Source organism: Haliotis rubra, unplaced genomic scaffold, assembly GCF_003918875.1.
Source record: "Haliotis rubra isolate DU_JTF1 unplaced genomic scaffold, ASM391887v1 Scf351, whole genome shotgun sequence".
Taxonomy (NCBI): domain Eukaryota; kingdom Metazoa; phylum Mollusca; class Gastropoda; order Lepetellida; family Haliotidae; genus Haliotis; species Haliotis rubra.
Window position 1 is genome coordinate 525,802 of NW_025767026.1, and position 25,432 is coordinate 551,233.

Sequence of the window (25,432 nt, forward strand, 5' to 3'; positions counted from 1 at the left end):
TAAATTTGGGCCTGATATGAGATGCCTTTTGTAGTCTTACACTTGTGTTTTGTTTATCAAATAGTTTTAGTGTATTATATATTTAATATTGACTGCATATGGTTACCTAAAAATATTGAATTTTAAATTGAATTATCATTATGTTGTGCTTAGAAATCTTGTTAGATGAGCAAATTGAATAACATATTCATTCTGTGTTATTTTTTCTTCTGCTAGTTTCTGTCCAACCATTACTGAACATGCCAACACTCTCTGCATGGTCATAATTTCAACTTGTTTATCTCATTCCATTTCAGGTGTCATATTTTGAAATTTATATGGATAAAATCAGGGATTTACTTGACAGTAAGTATAGTTTTGCATCTGTTCAAACCTCATTTTACATGACTGCTGGTAGTCTGTAGAGTTTTATGTTATCTGTAATGTACTAAATTCACACATTCAAATCACATTTATATGATATATATTATACATAATATGTAATATATAAAGCACAACATTGAACCCTGGTGAGTGGATCAGGGAGCACTCAGATTTCATTGTCATCCCACTGGAATGTGACTGACTGACAGGAAACAAACAAACAAACAAACAAACATCCTGTGATAATTCAATGCTTTCTCTCTCTCCAGTAACCAAGACCAACCTATCTGTCCATGAAGATAAGAATAAAACTCCATATGTAAAGGTGAGTGTGTCTCTGATTGCTAGTTTGAATGATAGTTATGGCAGCTATGCGAAACATGTTTTTCAAAATGTCAAGCTATATGATTTCGATATGCGTGTTTAGACAGTTTTTAGACTTGGCAGCACCATCACTAGCCGTGCTTGTGGGTTCTCTGAGGTGGTGAACATTTAGTCATGTCTTTGATAGTTGTTGAAAAATCTGAAGACGGATCCTTATCACATCCATCACTACAGGGTTCGGGTATATATTTGGCTTATCTCCTGGTAATTCCATTGGCGTACCCCTTTTTATAGGAACATATCAGCATGTATAGATATTAATTCAATATGCTTACTCAGTGATTAGTTTATGACGGCTACTGGAGTACTGAAACGTCACGACAAAGAATAAAGAAGTTGTTATGAATAAATGTCATACCTTTATCTTCAACCTACTTTTTATATCTTTCACAAAATGTTGACATGCCTTGATATATTTAAAATAATCTTCATGATTGAGTTAACCTAAACTCAGTTAATAGTTACAACTGACTATCATAGTTACTGCTCATCAAAGATGGGGTAATTTATGTAGGCTGCTCAGGGGAAGATATTAGTTCCCAGGGACGGTAGTATAGCCTAATGGTTGAAGCGTTGCTCGTCACGCTGAAGACCTGGGTTCGATTCCCCACTTGGGTACAATGTGTGAAGCCCATTCCTAGTGTCCCCGGCTGTGATATTGCTGGAATATTGCTAACAGCAGCGTAAAACCATACGTGAAGGTCTGGGTTAGAATTGATGTTCAGTAACGCGTTGTCTTAAGAGGCGACTAACAGGATCGAGTGGTCAGGCTCGCTGGCTTGGTTGACACATGTCATCGGTTCCCAATTGCGCAGATCGGTGCTCCTGCTGTTGATCACTGGATTGTCTGGTCCAGACTTGATTATTTACAGACCGCTGCCATATAGTTGGAATATTGCTGAGTGCAGCGTAAAACTAAACTCACTCACGCAATCACTATCAGGCCCCAACTCAACAGCAGTTGACACTGAAAGTTCACATTTTATATTGGGGGAAACTTCATTGTGTAAATGTATTTGTTTGTTGTACTGCAGTTTGCGATGCTCATTAATTGTGATGCCCTTCTTCAATTTTAGGGCTGCACAGAGCGGTTTGTGTCCAGTCCGGAGGAGGTGATGGAAGTTATAGATGATGGAAAATCCAATAGACATGTTGCTGTAACTAGTAAGTAGTTGTACAGAATGTAGTGTTCATAATGGAGGTTATAGATGAAGGAAAAAACAATAGACATTTTGCTGTGACTAGTAAGTAGTTGTACAGAATGTAGTGTTCATAATGGAGGTTATAGATGATGGAAAATCCAATAGACATGTTGCTGTAACTAGTAAGTAGTTGTACAGAATGTAGTGTTCATAATGCAGGTTATAGATGATGTAAAGTCCCACAGTTGCTGTAAGTAGTTGTACAGAATGTAGTGTTCATAATGGAGGTTATAGATGATGTAAAGTCCCACAGTTGCTGTAACTAGTAAGTAGTTGTGTAGAATGTAGTGTTCATAATGCAGGTTATAGATGATGTAAAGTCCCACAGTTGCTGTAACTAGTAAGTAGTTGTGTAGAATGTAGTGTTCAAATTGGAAGTTAAAGATGACTAAAGTCCAATAGACATGTGACTAACTAATAAGTAGTTGTACAGAATGTTGGACTCATTTCTTTAAATCGTTCATTGTAGAGATTCTCATAGACATGATTTGGGGTCACGATATTCTGGCCGATCATGTCTTTCACACAGTATAGCAGGAATAGTCTCAAGTTGATGCTTATGTAAATTTAGGGAGGTTAATTTGGAATTTGACTACATTATAGGATTATTTGGTTTGCTTCAGATATGAATGAGCATAGCTCAAGAAGCCACAGTGTGTTCCTGATTCATGTAAAACAAGAAAATGTAGAGACAGAGAAGAAACTACATGGAAAACTGTATCTAGTCGACTTGGCTGGCAGTGAAAAAGTAAGTTGTGTTACAGAAAAAACTTGTTGGGGACTCCAGGGAAAACTGTTGCTATCCTATACGAGTCTTTAAGAGCTGACTTAGACTGATCTGCTTGATATCTATCAACATACCAGTAATGAGAAGGATAACTCAGCAAGGATGGACACCATTGGTCATACACAACGACCCAGAACCCACTAGTGGTTTGTTTAAAATAACCAGGTTTGGTGATAAAAAGCGCAACACCAGTTCTTTCCTTTTCACCATCTTGGACTAAATAGTGGTAGTGTCTACCCCTGTTTAATTAATAGTTGTGATTCTTTCTCAACATCTCAGTAAAGAAATTGACAACTCGACAAGGACGGACACCACGGACCAAACAGAACCATTCCACAACTCATTTAGAACAAATGGTTCGCGTAATTCAACCAGGTTTTGGAATTAAAAAAAATGTCAGAACAGTAGTCCTTGAAGAGTTTCACAACTAGTAATTGTGCCTACCCCAGCTTTATAAATGATTGTAATTATCTTTTAGGTTAGCAAGACTGGTGCTGAGGGGAGCAGTGCTGGATGAAGCGAAGAATATAAACAAGTCCCTGTCGGCTCTAGGAAATGTTATCTCCGCGCTAGCTGATGGAGTGGTGAGTCCTTTCTTCCAGTTCCCAGAGGGGTCATAATTAAAGGACTGTTATACTGTTAATGCAGTCAAATGCTGCTGTGTCAAACTTAAGGCTGTCACAAATTTATAGTCCCAACGTTAACCTTCTATAGTCATCATTTAGTGTTCAACTTCTGATAGCTGGAGGTATTTACGCAGGTCTCTTCAACCTCAACATATCTGTGTTTGAATACTAATTACAAGTAGTATTTGTTAGTCATAGAAGTGTTGTAACTTTGATACATCAACACCATCTGATGACCCTTGTTGTGCTGTGACTGCCATAGCAATTTTACTTCAAGATAAACGTTACGCATTGCGATCTATCGCAGAAGAAAATATTGTGACGCATACACGTTTTTATTGCAAATGTAGGGCTCATGTATGCTCATGTACTTTGTTCAGGGTGGTGGTATGGACGGGATATATAAACTAGCCTTGATTTTGAAGGCTTGTCGAGGGTGGTCATCTTATACGTGGGGTCGCACTATATGCAGCGATATACAGTAAATAGCTTGTGTCATGTATTAGTTAGTGTGTTGATTTGTCTTCTGAGGTCCTGACCTTACAGTCGCTGCTTGAGAATGAACTGCTTTGGACTATCTGAGATATTGTACAGCAGTATCAATATTCACTCTCTACTTCACAGTTGTGGAACATGACCATGTTTCAGAGTGGATCACTTGACTGTTTCAGAAATCTCATGTACCGTACCGAGACAGTAAGCTGACCCGAATCCTGCAGGAGAGTTTGGGCGGCAACGCCAGAACCACCATGATCATCTGTTGTTCCCCTGCGTCATACAATGAGTCTGAGACCAAATCCACTCTGCTCTTCGGTCAAAGGTAAGCAGTGGTCCAGCTGTATGGTGACATGGGCTGCTAGGAATACAATGTGACACATATCATTAGGGCTCAGGGCTGGGTAACGATAGAGATTGATAATTGTTAACTAAATATCGCTCGATCAGTATCGATAAATATCGAAGACGTAACTAGGAGCAAACATGGAACGAAAGAAATTAACATATTTCACATCACTGGTGAGTGGGGACATATTTTTTCATGGATTATTAACAAACGGCGTCATGAAAAAAATTAGAAGCAAACCTTAGCAAGTCCTAAATTTGTAAAATTGTGTGAGAATATTAAACCTTTTTTCTATAACAAATATTAATGTAGGATATAATTGATAACACAACTTTCATATGAATATCAATGTTTGTAGGGCCAAGACAATCAAGAATGTGGTAACAGTGAATGAGGAGCTGACAGCTGATGAGTGGAAGAGGCGCTACGAGAAGGAGAAAGAAAAGAATGCAAAACTGAAGGGAATTATTGAGAAGCTGCAGGCTGAACTCAACATGTGGAGGAGTGGTGAGTGCTGAATAACAAGGGTTACTATTTACTGGGATCTCATCACATGCTTACCTCACATTCCCATACATATGATGACTCTCCCAGTCATATGCCAGGCATTTCATCATACCTGAGTCTCGTCATGATGCATATCACCATTTGAAAGTCTCGGTATGGGCCATGATGCTCGTACGAGGCATATTGTCATACTTGAGTCTGGTTATAATGCATAATGTCATACCTGAGTCTCGTCATGATGCATATCGCCATTGAGTCTCGTTACGAAGCATATTGTCATACTTGAGTCTGGTTATAATGCATAACGTCATACCTGAGTCTCGTCATGATGCATATCGCCATTGAGTCTCGTTACGAAGCATATTGTCATACTTGAGTCTGGTTATAATGCATAACGTCATACCTGAGTCTCGTCATGATGCATATCGCCATTGAATCTCAAGCATATTACGATGCATATCGCCATATGCATTGTGTCTTGTTACGATGCATATCGTGGTACTTGAGTCTTGTTGCCTACGGTGCATCGAAGTGGTACTTGAGTCTTGCTTTGATGGATATCACCCTTGAGTCTCGTATCAGTTTGTATCAGTGTTTATAAGCTTGGTGTATTCACTTCACAGGTAAGGAGGTTCCCGCAGATGAGCAAATGGACATGAAAACGGCTGACACCTCTGTGTTGGAGGAAGCACCTCCACCTCCACCTCCTTCACTGGCCTCCATGAATGATGCAGACAAGCTGCAATGGGAGGAAGCCAAGCTGATTATGTACAAGCAGATGGACGATAAGGTATGGGTCTTGTACGAGCAGATGGACGATAAGGTAGGGCTCTTGTACAAGCAGATGGACGATAAGGAAGGGCTCTTGTACAAGCAGATGGACGATAAGGTAGGGCTCTTGTACAAGCAGATGGACGATATAGGGGTATGGGTCGATAAGGTAGGGCTCTTGTACAAGCAGATGGAGCAGGTAGGGCTCTTGGACGATATGGTTTGGGTTTGTACAAGCAGATGGACGATAAGGTAGGGCTTTTGTACAAGCAGATGGACGATAAGGTAGGGGTCTAGTACAAGCAGATGGACGATAAGGTAGGGCTCTTTACACGATAAGGTAGCTGGATGATAAGGTAGGGGGGTTACAACTGTACAAGCAGATGGATGATAAGGTAGGGGTGTTACACGCAGATGGATGACGATAAGGTGGGAGTGTTGTAGAAGCAGATGGATGATGAGATAGTGTACAAGCAGATGGACGATAAGGTAGGGCTTTTGTACAAGCAGATGGACGAATGAGGTAGGGTACAGGAGCTCTTGTACAAGCAGATGGACGGAGGAGCGATGGATGATAAGGTAGGCAGGAGTGTTACATGTAGCTGGACGATGAGGTAGGGGTGTTACAGCGCAGCTGGACGATGAGGTAGGGGTGTACAAGCAGATGGATGATAAGGTAGGGGTGTTACATGTAGATGGGACGATGAGGTAGGGTGTTGTACAATCAGATGGATGATGATAGGAGGTAGGGGTTGCAGATGCAGATGATAAGGTAGGAGTGGACAGGGCTTTTGGACAAGCAGATGGAGATAAGGTAGGGGTGTTACATGCAGATGGACGATGAGGTAGGGGTGTTACCAGCAGATGGACGATAAGGTAGGGTACAAGGACGATAAGGTAGGGGTCTTGTACAAGCAGATAGATGATAAGGTAGGGGTGTTACACGAGATGGACGATGAGGTGGGGTGTTGTAGAATCAGGTGAATGATGATATGGTAGGGCTCTTACAGCAGATGGAGCGATGTTGTAGGGTGTTGTAGAAGCAGATGGATGATAAGGTAGGCTCTCTTGTACAAGCAGATGGATGATAAGGTAGCTTGTAGAAGCAGATGGATGAGGTAGTAGGGCTCTTACACACGAGCTGGATGGATGAGGTAGTAGGGTCTTGTACAAGCAGATGGATGATAAGGTAGGGGTGTTACACGAGATGGACGATGAGGTAGGGTGTTGTAGAATCAGGTGAATGATGATAATGAGGTAGGGGTCTTGTACAAGCAGATGATGTCGGATAAGGTAGGGTACAAAGCAGTTTGTACAAGCAGATGGATGATAAGGTAGGGCTCTTGTACAAGCAGATGGATGATAAGGTAGGGCTCTTGTACTAGCAGATGGACGATAAGGTAGGGGTCTTGTACAAGCAGATAGATGATAAGGTAGGGGTGTTACACGTAGATGGACGATGAGGTGGGGTGTTGTAGAATCAGGTGAATGATGATACGGTAGGGCTCTTGTACAAGCAGATGGATGATATTGTAGGGTGTTGTAGAAGCAGATGGATGATAAGGTAGGGCTCTTGTACAAGCAGATGGATGATAAGGTAGGGTGTTGTACAAGCAGATGGACGATAAGGTAGGGTTCTTGTACAAGCAGATGGATGATAAGGTAGGGGTGTTACACGTAGATGGACGATGAGGTGGGGTGTTGTAGAAGCAGATGGAAGATAAGGTAGGGTGTTGTAGGAGCAGGTGGAGAGTGATCCAGTCTGTTGTATGTAAATATGTCCGGATCCCTTCCGCAGGATGAGGAGATCAACAACCAGTCGCAGCTCATCGAGAAACTGAAGGAGCAGATGCTGGAACAGGAGGACTTGATCACTGCTTCCCGTTCCGACTATGAGAAGCTGCAGCAGGAGATGGCTCGTATCCAGGGAGACAATGAGTCGGCCAAGGATGAGGTGAAGGAGGTGCTGCAGGCTCTGGAGGAGCTGGCCATGAACTATGACCAGAAGTCTCAGGAGGTGGACAACAAGAACAGCGACATTGAGGGACTCACCGAGGAACTCAACCAGACAATGGTGAGTTGAAGGTCATATTGTCTTGCTTCCTGACTGGAGAAACTGAGTGGTTTATAATTTCTGTGATATAATAGCTTGAAGATAATTTTATCCAATTTGCTAGTAATATAGAAAAATGTTCTAGCAGTAGATGATAAGATCTTAAACGTATCCTGAAGCCTAAAGTCAAGCAGTATTCATGAATGATTCAGAAGATACAATTGTGTGAGATGTCCAGTTCTATTAGCAGTGCCTTTGTTGTTTTGCTGACTGTATCCATTTGTGTGTATAGAGCTCCTTGAACTCAGTCCAGTCTGAGCTGGAGACTCTTAAGGACTCGAGTCTCCACCAGAAGAAGAGAGTCACCGAGATGATGCTGTCACTCCTCAAGGACCTGGGAGACATCGGCTCCGTCATTGGAGGCAGTGCTGCTGAGTCAAAGGTAGGAACACCTATATCTATTATCAAAACCTGAAACAATAGATTCTTTTAGCTATCCACCAGCATTTGATTAGCTTTGTGGTTTCAGCACTGGCTTGTCATGCTGTAGACCCAGGTTTGACTAACCACATGGACACAGTGATTTCTGGATGTAAAGCCTGGACTGTAGCCAAGAATGGTTTCAACCCTGTACTTTCAGTCACTCTCTGAAGTCTTATCATGTCTGTTCACCTGTTCTGTGTGTACAGGTAGAATTGCATAACAAAGGCCTGAAATACCCATTGTTATTCTGAAAGGTGAACTTGTCTATATTACATCAGCTATTTAGGTAACAATTTACTCTCTACCTTGCTGATAATAGTTTCCTGGGCCTCCTCTCACAAAACACTAAGGTGATCGTAAGTCACAGGTAACCAATGTTAAAGAATGGGAGTTAAGGTTAACCTTAGTAAAGGTTGCTTCATGAAAGGAGCCCCTGGTGCTAGCAGTGTTCACGAATGGTGTTTCAAAGTAACAGGACATTGGGTCCTGAAGGCTTCAGATGTCTGTCTGACCCTTTGAAAATGCACAGGACCCATTGAATAAAATTAAACACACATTTCAGATTTAACATTCTTATAATTGGCATTGAAATTATTAACAAACATTATTTATAAACAGCAAACAAGTGTCACATATAACAACTTCAGTCAAAATTATTGTGAAATATACAGTCAGACACTGGGGTCGGTGGGTTGCAGACTTCTATCAGACCTTTGGCAAATCTGCCGGATTTGTCAGAGGGTCAGACGCTATTCGTGAACACTCTGCTAGTCTGTAGCAAGTTATCATGGCAGCGGATATGAGTATGTGGTGGTTGTTTCAGCCGGCCGTTGGTGGCAGTGAGAAGATCGAGGAAGAGTTCACTGTTGCTCGTCTCTACATCAGCAAGATGAAGTCAGAGGTGAAGACGTTGGTGAACAGATCTCAGAACTTGGAGTCTCAGCAGGGCGACACTTCCAAGAAACTTGATGAAGCAGAGAAGGACTTGTCTGAGTGTAAACTCAAGATTCAGCAGGTAGAGTATATCTGTGGGCAGAGAAGACATTCTTGAAATGGCAGAAATATTGGTCAGGATCAGCCCAGGGTAATAAAGTGTTGGGACCTCATCCTATATGATATCAATTTCAATACTGTATTGATGACATGTATAATTCTTGATGCTGTGTTAATTCACTGCCACTGAAACATTTACATTTTAAGACTAATTTAGTTAATTAGGTGAGGTGAGGTGAAATTGGGTTTAACGTCGTGCTTGAGAATATTTCGCTCATATGACGACGTGCATGCGTGTGTATGTGTATGTACGGCTGCTTGTACTAGCCCAGACTTCAGCTGGTTTTAGAGTGGTAGCTCACTGAGAATTGGTTCCAGCAACCTGTTACTTGTTGTAAAAGGTCTCAGTTGAAGCTGTTGCCTGGATTTGGTGGAAATGGCTAGACATGTCATCGTATCACAACTGCATAGATTGCAGCTCATGCTGTCGACCACTGGATTGTCAGGTCCAGACTTGATTATTTACAGACAGCAGTCATGTAGCTGAATATTGCTGAGTGCGGCGTAAAACAACAAACAAACAAAAAGGAAACGACTAGAATATCACTGTTTGGTGCACTCAATAACTCATTGATCTGTGCTGTAGTAGATTATAAAGTTGGGGGATATTGTAGGCATGAGTTAGTTAACGCTTGCTTGGCATGTTGACAGAATGAGGCCAAGATGTCCACTCTCACAGAGACCATCCAGGACATCGAGTCCAAGAAACGAGAGTTGCAGGACAATGTTGACTCTCTCAGTGAGGAGGTGGCCAAGCTGAAAGCACAGGGTATGTCTCCATTAGAACCAATATTGTACAGAATTCTCTCAATTCCAGGAAATATACTCCTCACAATTACTGTGCCTAGCCATGCAGCATGGTGGTGTTAAAATGTAATACTTAAATGAGTACTTATCATCTAATAACAATTTATGTAAGTACTAGTGTCATTATGAAACTAGAGTGTTCAAGGATTTTTGACATAAAGCCTTTGACACATGTCAGACATTGCTTAAAGCTTTTGCAGAGTTGCTCCCCTTAGTTCCTCAGCCAGAATTAATGGAAGATGTGATCGTGATTTTGGTCCTCGGATTGTCAGTATCATACCCATGGACGTTGTCTCATCGTGATTTTGTTCCTTAGATTGTCAGTATCATACCCATGGACGGGTCTCCTCAACATGACCCTACTCATTGATTCTTGTTTTATTTGTAGAACAAATGCACAAGACGTCCCTGTCTCAGGTGGAGAAGGAGACAACCGACAAGCTGCAGTCGGAGGTGAAGATGAAGGAGGCTCTGGAGAGTCAGATGGAGGCTCACCGGGAGCAGCATCAGAAGCAGCTCAACTCCCTCCGGGACGAGATCACAAACAAACAGGGGGTCATCGACAACCTCAAGGAGTAAGTCGGTTACCTCAGAGAGAAACAGTATGCCAGTTGTATGATGTATGAAGTGTACCAATGTCTAGGGTTAGGGAGCATCTTATCTGAGCATATGGAATGCAAGTGTGGTCATCTCCCCACTGATTATAATCTCTGATTCAGTAATGTCAGTCTGACATCTTTGTAGAATAGTACCATCAGGACAAGTTAAGGCTGCATCCATCTGTCCTTGTAGAAAATGAATTGGGAGTGTGGTCATCTCGGAACATTATTGCCCACTTTCTTGGATTGATCCTTTGATGTCAGTCCTGTTTGTACACTACTTGATTATTTCCATGCCATTGTGCCACGGCTGAAATATTGCTGACTTGCACAACAACATTCACTCTCTGTATAACTTACTGCTGACAGTAACTGTCTGGGACGTGCCAGTCTGCCCTGACTGTAGAATTGTGCCTCAGTTCACTACTTCAGGTTTCCATGCCAGTGGTTAGTGGTTGAAAGGTTGCGTTGTATTGCACGAAGAGCCATTCACCACACTGTGTAGCTCTCTTACCATCTGTGTTACTGTTACTGGTGGTGCCAGTCTGACCTGACTGTAGAATAGTGCCACTTGTTCTTTGACACCGCTCACTGTCTTCTGGCTGAAATATTGCTGTCTGGCATAAAACTACATTCACTCACTGTGTAACTCCTTGTTCATTGACCGCACAGTGGTGTAGTGGTTAGAGCGTCCGCATGGAGAGTGGAAGGTCGTGGGTTCAATCCCCGACCGCATCATACCAAAAGACGTTAAAATATGGTACTTGTTGGTCCCTGCCTGGCGCTCGGCATTAATGGGTAAAGCAAGGACTGGTCGGCTCAGAGTCAGTATAATGTGTCTGAGTAGGGTTTCATGCTTCACTGCAGCATGGTATCTGAGTGGGCTAGCACTATAAAACCAGCTTCAGTCTGGGCTAGTACATGCAGCCGCATACACACACATACACACGCACGCATGCATCGCCATATGAGCGAAATATTCTCAGGTACGGCGTAAAACCCAATTTCACCTCACCTCACGTCCTCGTTCATTACTGAATGTGATGCAAGTCTGACCTCTCTGTCTGTGTTTCCAGGACCAACCAGAAACTGACCTTGGCCTTGGAGAAACTGCAGGCCGACTACGACAAGCTCAAGTCCGAGGAGGCTGAGAAGACCAGTAGGCTGTCTGAGATCTCATTACAGATGGACCGCCGCGAACAAGCCAAGCAGGATCTCAAGGGGCTTGAGGAGACTGTGGTATGTTGACTTGTCTTAGTTGAGACAAGTTATTTTAGTTATCAACAGAAGGGTAGAAACAGCACAATGGGATACTTTTATTTTAAAATATTGATTTAAACAAGCTCTGCCTGTCACGCCTGGTTTGAATATAAACATGTTTCACTCACTTCTGTCTTGGGTAACAGGGCCCTGTACTACAAAACTTTCGTAATGCAGAGATCGTAACTCTCATACTTTAACCTCGGCTTACGATCACTTTGTGTAACAGGGCCTTGGGCTCCATAATCTTAGCATCATGACTATTGTGAAAGTATGGGAATTAAGATTGTCACAGTGCAGTGATTGCTTTATGAACAGGGACCCTTCTTCAGAATAGCTTCCCAGATGAGCATTATTTGATTGTTGATGTGATTACTTATAGACAGGATCAGGTGCTTTTCAGGTGTTTGGGATTGCTGATAACTTTCACACTGAACAAAAATCTCTCCCATTCACTCACACGTGTTGTCTGTATCACATGGGGTAGGCTAGTGGTAAAAGCATTTGCTGATGACGTAAAGTGCCCAGGTTCAATTCCCCTCATGGGTATGATGTTTGAAGCCTGTTCTTGTGCCATAATGTTGCTGGAATTTTTCTTAAAGCGGCATAACCAAACCCACTGTTGTTCCAGGCCAAGGAGCTCCAGACTCTGCACAACCTGCGCAAGCTGTTTGTCCAGGACCTCCAGAACAGAGTCAAGAAGGTTGGCAATTCTTTCTACACTATTTGTTCTCAATGAGGAACTGTAGGTCATGGTACTGAATCTCCCGCAGAGGGAGAGTTGCTTATCATCATTACATTAATCAAAAGTGGCCCAAAATAAGTTTAACATACAGTATCAGAGCTCCAGATAAGATTTAGCTCATGGGTACTGAACCCATTGCATTTTTTTGGAGTGGGTATTATGAATGTTGAGTGGGTATTTCATTTTCCGTTACTCACTGCTTTCAAATATGTGGGTATTTCAGTGATTTTACTCACCTAAGTATTATGTCATAGAGTATGTTTACTAAGCTGGTATGTTCTACCTTATGTCATACCTAATCAAAACCAACTTAAATATAATGGAAATTATTTCATAAAAAATCCTATACCTGACAGTACAACACTCGTCCTATACTAACAGTACAACTTGATAGCAATCGATGTCTTTTTCATTACGCAAAGTTTTTTTATAATATATTCGTGACGCATTTGTTATAAACTTTTATGTATCAAACATTTTAAATGTGTAACTGGTAATGCTAACAAATATTTTTCAATGCGAATTGGAATTTTCTATGCAATATTTTACCCGGATATGCAGCTTATCTGGGCCTCTGCAGTATGGATATATTTATACAACCTAAAACTAAGAACTGTGTTGGACATCTGGCAGTTCACTTGAAGAAAGGGTTGGTGATGATACTTGTGTATCATCATTATAGGAATTGCTCTTAATAATTGTGAATGGATCTAAATAAGTCTTCGATATGGCTGAAATACTGCCGATCTGACGTTTAATTTTAACTCACTCTGAATAATTTTAAACAATTAATATGATAATTTGTATATTGCCTCAAAATAATAACTGTTTGAGAGAAGGTATGAAAATCAAAGGGTCCTTGTCATTGCCTAAATATTATATGATTTAGATTTAGGGGCCCTAGATTTGAATACTGTTGGTAAGATCCTAAAGGACTCTGGACCCTCATATATTTCAGACAGTGCTTGTATTAGAAGTAAGACATTTTAATGGTACCTTGAGTAAAATTGCATAACTACAGTCAATAAGGTCCCATGGTAACATTAATGTTGAAATCTTTAAAAGATTTATCAGAGGCCCAGATAGGCTGTGTATCCGGTAAAATAATGATAGAAAATTTCCAATTACGCATTTAAAATGTTAGATTCACAAAAGTTTAAAACAAATGCGTATGGAATATATTTATAAAAATCGCTTCAGTAATGAAAAAGACATCGATTGCTATCAAGTTGTACTGTTAGTATAGGACAAGTGATTTTTATGAAATCATTTCCATTATATTTTAGTTGGTTTTGATTAGGAATGACATAAGGCAGAACATACCTGCTAAGTAAACTTACTTAATTACATAATACTTAGCTGAGTAAAAGACTGAAATATGCACATATTTGAAAGCATTGGGTAACGGAAAATGAAATACCCACTCAACATTCATAATACCCACTCTAAAAACATACAATGGGTACAGTACCCACATAAGCTGAATCTTATCTGGAGCTCTGATTTATGACATTTAACAAGGTATTTAGGTATGGTTAGTTTTAAGATGTTTTGGTTTTTACAAAAAGAATTGGATTTGTAAATGATTAAAATGCCCTTACTATAGTCCATGAGATTAATCAGCAGATTAACTCTTTGTTTTGACAACTAACAAGTTCTTCCAAAATGGCCCCCTTTTTCACACCTTCTTAACGAGTTGTTCCCGGAGTGGAGCCTGAATTTACTTATTATGTAATAGACAGAGAGGCCACTCTGGGAATACACCCCCTAGGAAACCTGAATTTTGAAACCTTACAAACATTTGATGGCATTAGGAAAGGTATCCAGGTATGATTAGATTTTTTCAGACATTTTGGTGTTTTTAAAAGGTTTGAATTTGTAACTGATGCAATGTTTTATGACTGGTTGAAGTAAAGTGAGTGTATATTGAATGTTGTAGCTAAGTTCACAAGGATCAGGGGTGAGTGACACGGTAGTCTAACATAGTCTCACTCTGGAGTTTCTTGTTTAATTCTAGTGTTGTCTATCACTACTGGTATTACATCAGGTTTCTTAGATGTTAACAAAATTGTTTTTCATTTCATTTATGCAGTAGCACAACAGGTCAAGACCTGGCATTCACATCCTCACTTGCAGTTGTGTATGGGTCTGTGTATTGGCAAACCATTTATACTACACTATATTGAGGTGTTTGCTGTCATATATTGGGAGCTGAAGGGTTTCATTATGCAAGCAGATCCTAATTAGATATTATGCAATTATACGATGTCAAAGTTAGTAAAGTCAGTCGCTGCCATATTGTATTTGTTGCAACGAGGGAGAGAGCATGAATACATGACACATTTGTAAGGGGACATAGCAAAGTGAGAAAAAGTATTACCTAGGGATTTCTGACAATGAAAATAACTTGATTTGTAAATGAATTTCATTTTACAAATAACAAAACTTCAGATATATTTATGTCCTATATCAAAACACACAGAAAATGTATTGCTCACACCCTGTATTAAGGTAGACAAGGTAGAAATCTTGCAGTTCTTTATGCTCTTACTGTCTCAAACATTTTATCATTTTATCCTTGTCACAATATTTTTTACTTCTCTATTTTAATCATAGTTGCATCTTCAGTTGAATGTTAACATGGTTCTTTCAGTGTTTTTGTAGCTAAACTGGGTTAGTTTGGAAGCAGTTAGGTATTATTTATTCTGCTTATCTCTGCCTCTGCCCAGGGCTTTAGTAGACATATTTTGGAAATCTTCATCAAACATGCCCATGTACCTCTGCTTTGAGAGCTTGCACATTTTTAGATGTAAGTTTGTATCTCAGTCTCTTTTGTATCTAGGAAAAACATGCTAATGTACAGGGAAGTTCCTTGTCAGGAATTGGGGGTCAGACTTGCTGACTTGGTGAACTTAGTTGTCATTGTATCCTAATTGCATAGATCCATTCTCATGCTGTTGATCACTGGATTGTCTGGTCCAAATTCGATTATTGACAGACTGTTGCCATATAGCCAAACTAATTGCTGACAGGCAACTGGTTCACATGATTGCCCATCATGCTATCTAGTGTTCTGTTCCATGCTTGTTTGAAGAAATTACTGGTGTCCCTTGCCTTGGCTGAATATTGCAAAAAGCGGCATATGTCCATACTCTGTTCCTCTGAAAACTGGTGAGTTCACTGTCTTTATGTGTGAAGATCTGTGTGGATCTGCTGGGATGCCTGGAGAGGAGATGTACTGTGTTTGTTAATGGAATTGTGATTATAAATGGCGTTCATTTTGTCCCCAGTCTGCCAACAAGAAGGAGGAGGAAGAAGAGGAGGACACAAGCGGCAGCGCTGCCCAGAAGCAGAAGATCTCCTTCCTGGAGAACAACCTGGAACAACTCACTAAAGTCCACAAACAGGTTGGTAAAGAGGGGCTGGGCAGACGTCGGTTGCCAGGCTGATTTCTTGGCAGCACTGAGGGTTGGTTCTTTATTTTAGGGCATGTTTGAGGGAGGTTTATTTCAGGGCATGTTTGAGGGAGGTTTATTTCAGGGCATGTGTGAGGGAGGTTTATTTCAGGGCATGTGTGAGGGTGGTTTATTTCAGGGCATGTGTAGGAGGTTTATTTCAGGGCATGTGTTTATTTCAGGGCATGTGTGAGGGTTTTTTTTATTTCAGGGCATGTGTGAGGGAGGATTTTAGGGCATGTGTGAGGGAGGTTTATTTCAGGGCAGAGGTTTTTTTATTTCAGGGCATGTTAGAGGGAGGTTTATTTCAGGGCATGTTGTTTATTTCAGAGGCATGTGTGAGGGGAGGTTTATTTCAGGGCATGTGTGAGAGAGGATGGGTCAGAGTTGGATTGAGAGAGGGTAAGTTGGAGGCAAAAATTGTCTGGAGTCACAACTGTGAATGAAAAGTTGGTTCATTGATTGACTCTCACCAGTGAAGGCTTGGCATTATGTAATAGTATTATAATAGGACCTGACCTGTCTATTGTGGATTCGTCAGGTCGTCATGGGAGAGGTATATTGTCATATTTACATTGCATGTTTGATTCTCTGTTTTCTGCAAGTAAGAACTAGTGGTGTTCCGATGATCGAAAATATTCAAAAATCGATCAAAAGAAGGATTAAAACTGATGATAAATTTAAAAAACATATTTTCAATTAATCAGAATTTGGTGGTTTTAGTATAACACACCTGAATAAAGTAAACTAAGCATTAAAATTGACAAATATTCACAGACAAACATGCGCTCAAGAACGTAACACTATGCGTGTGCATTTCATTGCATGACAGTATTAGTTATGAAAACATTAATTAAACAAACCCTGGGGAAATATCCTTAAAATGGGTGTTTTCATTAATAATGTATATATATCAATTATAATCGATAATCGTTCACCACAAGTCCTCTGATAATGGATAGTGGTTTTGGTTTCCGATTCCCAACACTAGTAAGAACTAAGTTCTTCCTTCAGGACAGTGGAGTAGTTTAGTGGATGAAGCTTTGGCTCGTCACACCAAGGTTCAGGCTTTGATTCCCCACATATCATGGCTTGAATATATATTGCTAACTATTTTTATTTCTCACTCACTAATCCAATGGTTGTTTGTAGAAGATGATGTTGTTGTTATGAGAAATATGGCACCCTCAGCGTCAGAATCTCTTGATCACTTTAGCTATTGCAACACCCTAATCATGGAGGTGTCTGTTCTTCCAGTTGGTGCGTGACAATGCAGATCTCCGATGTGAGCTTCCCAAGTTGGAGAAGAGACTGAGAGCAACCATGGAGAGAGTTAAGTCCCTTGAAACAGCTCTCAAGGAAGCAAAGGAAGGAGCGATGAGAGACAGGAAGAGGTATGGAGTTATCTCCCTTTGTTGTCTTTTCTGTATCTCTAAACTAACTTGTATTTCTACCTGGTGGTGGATGTTCATAGTACTAGATTGTGATAATTGTAAAACAGTCTTAGTATTTTGTGTGACATTGAAATTTAGCTGTGTTGATTTGACACAGGTGAAATGTGCATGATCAGCAGTACGTTATCTTAATGGGATGTTCACTTGATTTGCAAATGATATGTATATATGGTACGGAACATTTGTTGTTGTGTTGTTAATGTATAATTAACTGTTCCTGCAAGGGGCTAATTTGAAAAACACTGAAAACTGAACACCAAGCCATAAACTTGGTTCCAGTCCCGGTCAAAGTTGTTTTTAATGGTGTAACAGACTGTAGTTAGAACCAGGGCAGGGCAAAATATGTATGTTTTGACATTGGCTAATATATAGAGGATATGATATGACTGCCCATGTCTTTCTATGTTTACGACACAAGTGCCTAAATGTTGTTATTTCCCGAGCGAGAGCTAAGGATATACCGATATTTAGGCATGTGTATCGTAAACATAGTATGATATGGGCACGAATATAATATTCTGTTTATTACCGAAGTCGTCAAATTGAGGAAAATAGACCCCAATCTACTTTCAAACATAGAGAAAACAAAGTCGGAGAAGAAACGTGATGTCATGGATTTGTTCATGACGTCACGTCACCTTGACAAGGTGATATTTTGCCCTAGGGCATCATATGAAAAATATGAACCCTGATAGTTTTGCCCTCATAGGTAATAAACAACAGTGCCACACTATAAATGTAAATCAAGTTCCCACTTTCAAGAGCTGCTTGTCATGAGGCTACTAACAAGATGGAACCTCCTCCGTGGTGTAGTGGTTAGAGCGTCCGCCCGGAGAGTGGAAGGTCGCGGGTTTGATCCCCGACCGAGTCATACCAAAAGACGTTAAAATATGGTACTTGTTGGTCCCTACCTGGCGCTCGGCATTAATGGGTACAACAAGGACTGGTCGGCTCGGAGTCAGTATAATGTGTCTGAGTGGGGTATTCATGCTTCACTGCGGCATGGAATCTCAGTGGGCTAGTACTATAAAACCAGCTTCAGTCTGGGCTAGTACAAGCAGACGCACATACACATACACACGCATGCACGTCGTCATATGAGCAAAATATTCTCAAGCACGACGTTAAAACCCAATTTCACCTCACCACCACTAACAAGATTGGGTGGCAAGACTTGTGGTTTTGTTGATTCACATATCCTCATTGTGTTCATTGTATCCCATTTGTGTGCTCATGATTCAACCACTGAATGATGTGCTCCGTCATATAGCTGGAATATTGCTGAGTGTGGCAGTAACAAGTCATAGTGGAATATTGCTAAGGTCTGCTTTAACCAACAAACAGCAAGAACACCACGTCTAACCTAGTGTTTTGGTTTGCCTGATCACCTTTCACTCTTCAATAACTGCATGTTGGATCTAAACAGTCTTTCCGACAATTACTAATTACTGGAACACTAATAATATAGTATAGAATGACTTGACTAAGGTATGGGAAAGTTGGTACCTGAATCATCCACAGATCAGTCCGAAAGACTGGGAAGTATGACATACTTTGATATATTTTCTAGTATTAGCTGTTTATCACTGTCATGAAAATCTGTTCATAGTAGGCTTACAGCAAGGAAATACCTCTTGATGCTTGTTTAAAGATTCATTAACAGATATTACCATATATGTTGAACATATTGATGATCTGTATCATACAGTCGACTCTTGGTAGTAGCATTGGGACTGAGCAAAAGTTTCTAACTGGAATTTCAACCTTTTTATCATAACCGCTCTCAGGTTCCTCTGTCCAGATTGTAGACTTCCTGTGTAATGGATGCATCAGTTGTCTATGTAAGAACACCAGAGAGGATGTTGATTAGGCCAGACCAATTTTATTTCTTGTTTTACGGATCTGCCGATCATATTTTTTCAAGAATACGAAAAAAATATAAGTTAATTTTCCCCGCTCAAAATAATAAAATCCTTATGTTTATGTGATTAAAGTGAAATACTCTTGAAATCAGTGTGAAACCTAAACTCACTCAACCTATTTTTAGTTGATATAAAGAAACCAAAAGAGTTAACATGGACACTCACATGGGTTTTCGCTTTCACTGGTGATTTTAAAAAAAAAATTCCCTCCTGCATTTAGGTTTTCTGAGGACAAAAATCCGTAAAACAAGAAATAAAACTGGTCTGGCCTTAGAGTCAGAAGAGAATGGTTTAAATGTGTGTCTCGGTTGATGGTCCCCAGCAACGTCTGGCCAGAAGCAACCAAATGTGTAAGAACACCAGTGGTGATATTGATTAGAGTGGGATCTTATCGTTAGGCTGAGTGACTCAGTTGATGGCATGTCGTTCACTGCAGTGTGGATTGTCTGGTCCAGATTGGATTATTTACAGATGTCTGTCATATGGGTGGATCTTGATTAGAATTGGTCTTCAGTGACAATGCTTGTTGTAAGAGGTGACTGACGGGATCAGGTGCTTGCTGTAAGAGGTGACAGGTGGTGAGGCTCACCGATTTGGTGGATGCATGTCACTGTGACCCAGTTGCAAAGCTCAATGCTCATGATATCAGTCCCTGGATTGTACAGTCAAGACATGAATATTACAGGATTGATTAAAGCTGTCATATAGCACGAATATTTGAAGTGAGGCCATGCACAACAGGCAAAACTCCCAATATCACAAAGGGGATATTGACGACTTCAGCGAAACACAGCATTCACTCTCAGACCTCAGGGAATATGTACCGGTAATTTCCTTTCTAGTTAGGGGCTCATGAAATACAAGGATTAATCTAAATCTAAAACAAAACTGTCTAGCACTCAGATTTAGCAAGAGTCGACTGTACATCATATCTGAACAAGTTCCCTATCAAGGCCTGTTTTTGGCACAGCATCAAACCACTGAACTACAGGTGAAATAATTTCTGAACTCAGATGATTTCAATTTGCTGATCTAAATTGCTGTGGAGAGAAAATTCAAAGTGTCTAAACTGCATATATTTTCAGCAGTGAATATTCTGTTTATGACTCCCGGTGAGAACCATGTCCACTGTCTCTCTATGCAGTCAAGTGGCTGTTGCTACTGTATAGCTTTGCCTACTAACGTAGCTCTACCTTCAGACGCTTCGCCTTGCCGTAACAAGGGGGAACAACCCTGGGTGTAGTACCAATAATCCCAATAACATAGTTCACAGCTATATTGAGTGTCACTAAAAGGTAGAGATGTAGATATATGTTGTTATACTCACTACTGTTTGGACTAAGGGTGGTGGGGTAGCATAGTGGTGAAAGTATTGGTTTCTCATCCTAAAGGTCCAGGTTTGATTCTCTACATGGGTATGATGTGAGAAGGATCTTCATGGTATCTCACCCACAATATGAATGGAATAACACTAGAAGTGATGTAAAACCTCTCCCACTCACTCACTCACTCAACTATATTGTTTTTCGACTAAACCCTGTATCATACTGTGAGTGTTGTAACAGAGTGCACCTGTACATGGGGTGGTTGGACTGTCTGATCTAGGTATAGGATCTTGTGATGATGTGTTCACTATAATTGAAGGATGTTTGTAACTAACAAACAAATGGTCAATCTTCCATTTTCTTGTGAAAAATACCATATGTCCAGGGTATGTATAAGTAGAAGCTTCATATGTGGTATCTCAGTAGCACTATGAAAATAGCTTCAGTCTGGGCTGCAGCAGCTTATACACATGCGCATGTCATATGGTAAATATTCTACTGACGTTAAACCAAATTTCACTTCACCGTGAGATATAATACCCTGCATTATCGAGGATGGTACAACTACTGTGGTGGTACATTCAATATAGATTAACGTAGGGATTCACTCATTCAGCATTGAGCTGCAGCAATGATATTCAAAGTAATGAAAACATCACAAAAACACATTCAGGTTTAATAGGGAAAAAGGAAATTGAAGCTAAACCGTCCAATATTTTTAAACAGGCTCAGTAGAGAGATGACAATAATTTCAGCCAAGATGAACATTTGTGTTTCGATACAATGGTGTTTTGTGTTTACAAATGAATTTGAATTATGTCATGCTAGATTATCAATCAACCTCTTTGGGCATTAGAATTTTCTTTTATCTGTATTAAAGTCATTTGTCTTACTAAATGAGAAGAAATTTTACAGGACTTTTGGTGTAGATTAATGGGTAAACCTGCAGATTAGGAGTTAAACAGGCTTCATGAATAGATTTTGTTGTTTGTGATTGTCATTCTTAGGAAGCATTTTTTTTGGTGATTGCATTAACACTGTTGTTTGCACTTTCGACATTATAGTATGTTTTATTTTTAAACATGAAGATTTATGCCATACACTATATTTCATGCTACTATTCAAGTGCTGTAATTGTGACAGTTTACTAACACTGTGTTGGAAACATATCTTTTGTTTGAATTTCAAATCCACTGTAGATAGTATTTGTCACAGTAGGCGCACTGCATTTGATTGCATTTTTTGTAGAATTTTTTTGAAGGTATCCTGAAGTTAAATAGTGCATCAAACACCTAATAATTATCCTTGTGACCCTATTTTCGATATTCAAAACCAGACATTTTTCACTGTATTCAGTATGAGACTATCAGCAGTGATTTTGATCACATGTCGTGCACAGATCCAGATGTTAACTTGCAGTCAATGATTTCTATTATTTTCTGGTTTAATTTGTCAGTTGGTAAATAGAAAAACACTGTTTTTATATTAGTGTTGGGAATTGGTTAAAATCTCATAATTGATGATTGGTTTATTACAACCGATCAATCATCAAAAATAATTGGTTATCGTCATTTATGAAATGTTCCTGGTTATTTTTGTTAATGCTCAAATAAGGAAAAAAAACCATGTAGTTCTTTGGGGTTTTTTGGTGCAAATTTTCATATCTTTAAAGGATGACAAGAATGTAAGGAACATAAATTTCTTAGAGTCTTTAAGATATATTCAATCATGAGTTGGAACGAGCTTGTAGTGCTTATGAAATGTAACAGACAAAACCAACCTTGTGAAATATATTGTTTATGAAAACAAGTGTTCTAGAATTGTTTGTGTTCGATTATGAGAAAACATGATCGATTGCTTGGTCGTATAGTCACTGCAACCAATCTTCGATTATTTCAATTAATCGGACCGCCACTATTGTATATATACTCTATGTATATTTTACCGAGGCATTCTTACACCTTCCATGATGGTTTTAAATTTGTTGAAATAATATCTCCTTTCCACACAGTGCTTCATTTTATGGGTAGATATTGTACATGCTTTAAAATTTGAACATTTGCCTGAACAACAAAGAAAGGAACTTATATCTTTGTGGCCATGAAACAGAATCATATAGTTGAAGTACCATCCCAGTTGTCCATATGATGAATTTACCTCAACGTGTCGTAATATTTTGCATTTTAATGTCAAACAAGACGTAATAATTTCCATGAGGTTAGCCTTAGTAAAAGTCATGGTAGTTCATTATGCTGCCAAAATATTATTTACAACATATATTTACATGGATTATCTATTTACAACATATATTTACATGGATTATATATTTTTATCATTGCTCTGGAACTAGTAGAATCACTGTAGTTTCATTTATAACAGTTTTCACAGTCATTTACTAGGATCAAAAGGCATTAGGGAATATTTATGATTTTGAAAACTAAATTTCATTATTACCAAATTTGAAACAATACATGTTGTTGTGTTTGAGAATGAATTCAACTGAAACCTGTTGTGATGTTCAGTTTGTCTTTTATCTAAGAGAGTGGATTGTTATGAAAATGTTGATTTTTCTTGTTTTATTATGTTTCCAACCATAATAAATGTGTGTGTGTGTGTATGTGTGTGTGTGTGTGTGAGAAATATAATTTCATGTAAGATTTTCTGAATTTTCAAACAGCCTCAGCTTCTGATGAATGGATTATCGTGTGTGGTCAATAAGGGGAAGTAATCCATCCTAGAAATTATCTCCCTTTGACAGTGGGAATATCTTCAGCTCATAGTCCTTGCAGCAGTTAATGTTGTCATTCAACATAGTGGAAGATTTACAGCCATCCCTCGCAATAACGCCATTCGCGATACTTTGTGCTTAATATATTCTGTCTTATTGAACTATCATCAACATTCTACCTTATAACAGTCCGATACCATGGGGGCCCGGGGGCTTCATCTTCCCTAAACTGCATCCTTCTCCCCTGTGCTGCTGTCGTGTGTTAACTGCATGTCTCTGTATCATGTCGGTTGGTAGTGGCATGCTGGTTCTAGGAAACCAGTTCACTAAGCTGTATGTCGTGTTGCAGATATCAGATGGAGGTGGACCGCATCAAGGAGGCAGTGAGGCAGAGGAACCTCGCGAGACGTGGACATGCAGCACAAATCGGTAGGCTGTTGATCTTTGACCCATCTAGATCTGGCCAAATATCTGTCCAGGGCCTTCAGCTTCTTGATAATATTGTTTATATCTGAGATGACCTGTGAAGATCCGGGTTTGAATTTGTCTTCAGCAACCCATCATATGCTTGTCGTAAGAGATGACTAACAGGATCTGGTTGTGAGACTCGCTGACTTGGTTTCATATGTCATCGTAATCACAATTGTGTTGATCACTGGATTGTCTGGTCCAGACTTGATTATCAAAGACCGCTGCCTTATAGCTGGAATATTGCTGAGTACTGCAATAAACAAGAAACAATATTATATATGACATGTCTTATTTCAGTTTATATTTTCTGCAGATTTTTTGGTAAAAGACTCCACAAACTAAGATATGTAAAAGCCTGTTTGATTAATCTGGTTGTCAAATTTTCAGCCAAGCCCATCCGCCCCGGCCAACACCAGGGTGGTTCCCCAGCCGGCCCTGTGGGAATCAGGGGAGGTGGCATGCCTCACAACGGTCCCACACCCATCAAAGCAGACGCATCAGCGTAAGTAACAACTGCTGCAACCCAGAGAGCACAGTTGTTTCAGCAGAATCTGAAACTTGATGTGTGTATTTCAACAGCTTCAAAATTAAGCAGGAGAATTAAACTGTGCTTTTCATAAGCCTCAGATTGAAAGTGAAATATTTAGAAGGTCCCTAAGTTTCAAATACCATAGTAGAGACATCAGCCACTGAATTTTGAACATTGTTTGCAGAAAGTTAGAGAATCATTTTGTAGCTATCCTTGCTAGATTTTCACCTGATCTACAATTTGTTCAAAGGTATATTTGGGGCGGTGGGGTAGCCTAGTGGTTAAAGCGTTGGCTCGTCACTCCAAAGACCCGTGTTCGAATCCCCACATGGGTACAATGTGTGAAGCCTATTTCAGGTGTCCCCGGCAGTGATGTTGTTGGAATATTGCTAAAAGCGGCATTAAACTAAACTCAATCAGTCAGTCAGTCAGTCAGTCAAAGGTATCATTGGAAATGTAATTTCACATTTGCTTAAGCATGTTGTGTGTAGCCGACTCTTCGTATTCACTGACGGGGGGATGGGGTAGCATAGTGTGGATAGGTTCTTGACATCAGTGGATTCAAATCCCACTATGGTACAAGGGGTGAAGCTTATTCTCTATTGCTGGAGTATCACGTTCCTCTAAGGGCCGATGGGGTAGCCCTGTGGTTAAAGCTTCCGCTTGTCATGCCAACGACCAGTGTTTCAATTCCCCACATGAGTACAATTAGAGAAGCCCATTTCTGGTGTCCCCGGCTGGTGATATTGCTGGAATATTGCTAAAATTGGCATAAAACTACATTCAGTCACTCACTCTCCCCCAAAAACTTTGAGTTGCTGTTAATCATGTTCTGAAGCAAAAGACCTATGAAAATATGACTAGTCTGTGAGGCAGGTAGGATACAGAGTTATTGGGATAACATGTACTAGATGTAGACTTGGGTCTAGTCATTGACAGCAAGGTTAAACAGGTTGTAGCTGACTGCAATATTAAACAAGATTCACCTAATGGGTCCTGCTGCCAGACATGGGGATTTGTTGTGTGTACTCATTGTGAGTGAGTGAGTGAGTAATGGTTTTACA

The 25,432-nt window shown here is 40.0% G+C and overlaps 1 protein-coding gene across 1 annotated transcript in view; it reads left to right on the forward strand.

Moving 5' to 3' along the window:
* Nucleotides 1-25,432, forward strand: part of LOC124285084 (kinesin heavy chain-like) — a 77,981-nt gene that overhangs the window by 48,224 nt on the left and 4,325 nt on the right. Inside the window, 22 exon segments of the mRNA XM_046721246.1 lie at nucleotides 297-345; nucleotides 633-688; nucleotides 1,824-1,911; nucleotides 2,573-2,697; nucleotides 3,215-3,235; nucleotides 3,237-3,320; nucleotides 4,034-4,182; nucleotides 4,565-4,713; nucleotides 5,337-5,503; nucleotides 7,283-7,558; nucleotides 7,830-7,979; nucleotides 8,844-9,035; nucleotides 9,725-9,842; nucleotides 10,269-10,455; nucleotides 11,556-11,718; nucleotides 12,371-12,442; nucleotides 14,424-14,444; nucleotides 15,775-15,891; nucleotides 17,197-17,333; nucleotides 20,401-20,427; nucleotides 23,718-23,797; nucleotides 24,227-24,341. Of these exon segments, the coding sequence (XP_046577202.1) occupies nucleotides 297-345; nucleotides 633-688; nucleotides 1,824-1,911; nucleotides 2,573-2,697; nucleotides 3,215-3,235; nucleotides 3,237-3,320; nucleotides 4,034-4,182; nucleotides 4,565-4,713; nucleotides 5,337-5,503; nucleotides 7,283-7,558; nucleotides 7,830-7,979; nucleotides 8,844-9,035; nucleotides 9,725-9,842; nucleotides 10,269-10,455; nucleotides 11,556-11,718; nucleotides 12,371-12,442; nucleotides 14,424-14,444; nucleotides 15,775-15,891; nucleotides 17,197-17,333; nucleotides 20,401-20,427; nucleotides 23,718-23,797; nucleotides 24,227-24,341 (2,543 nt within the window).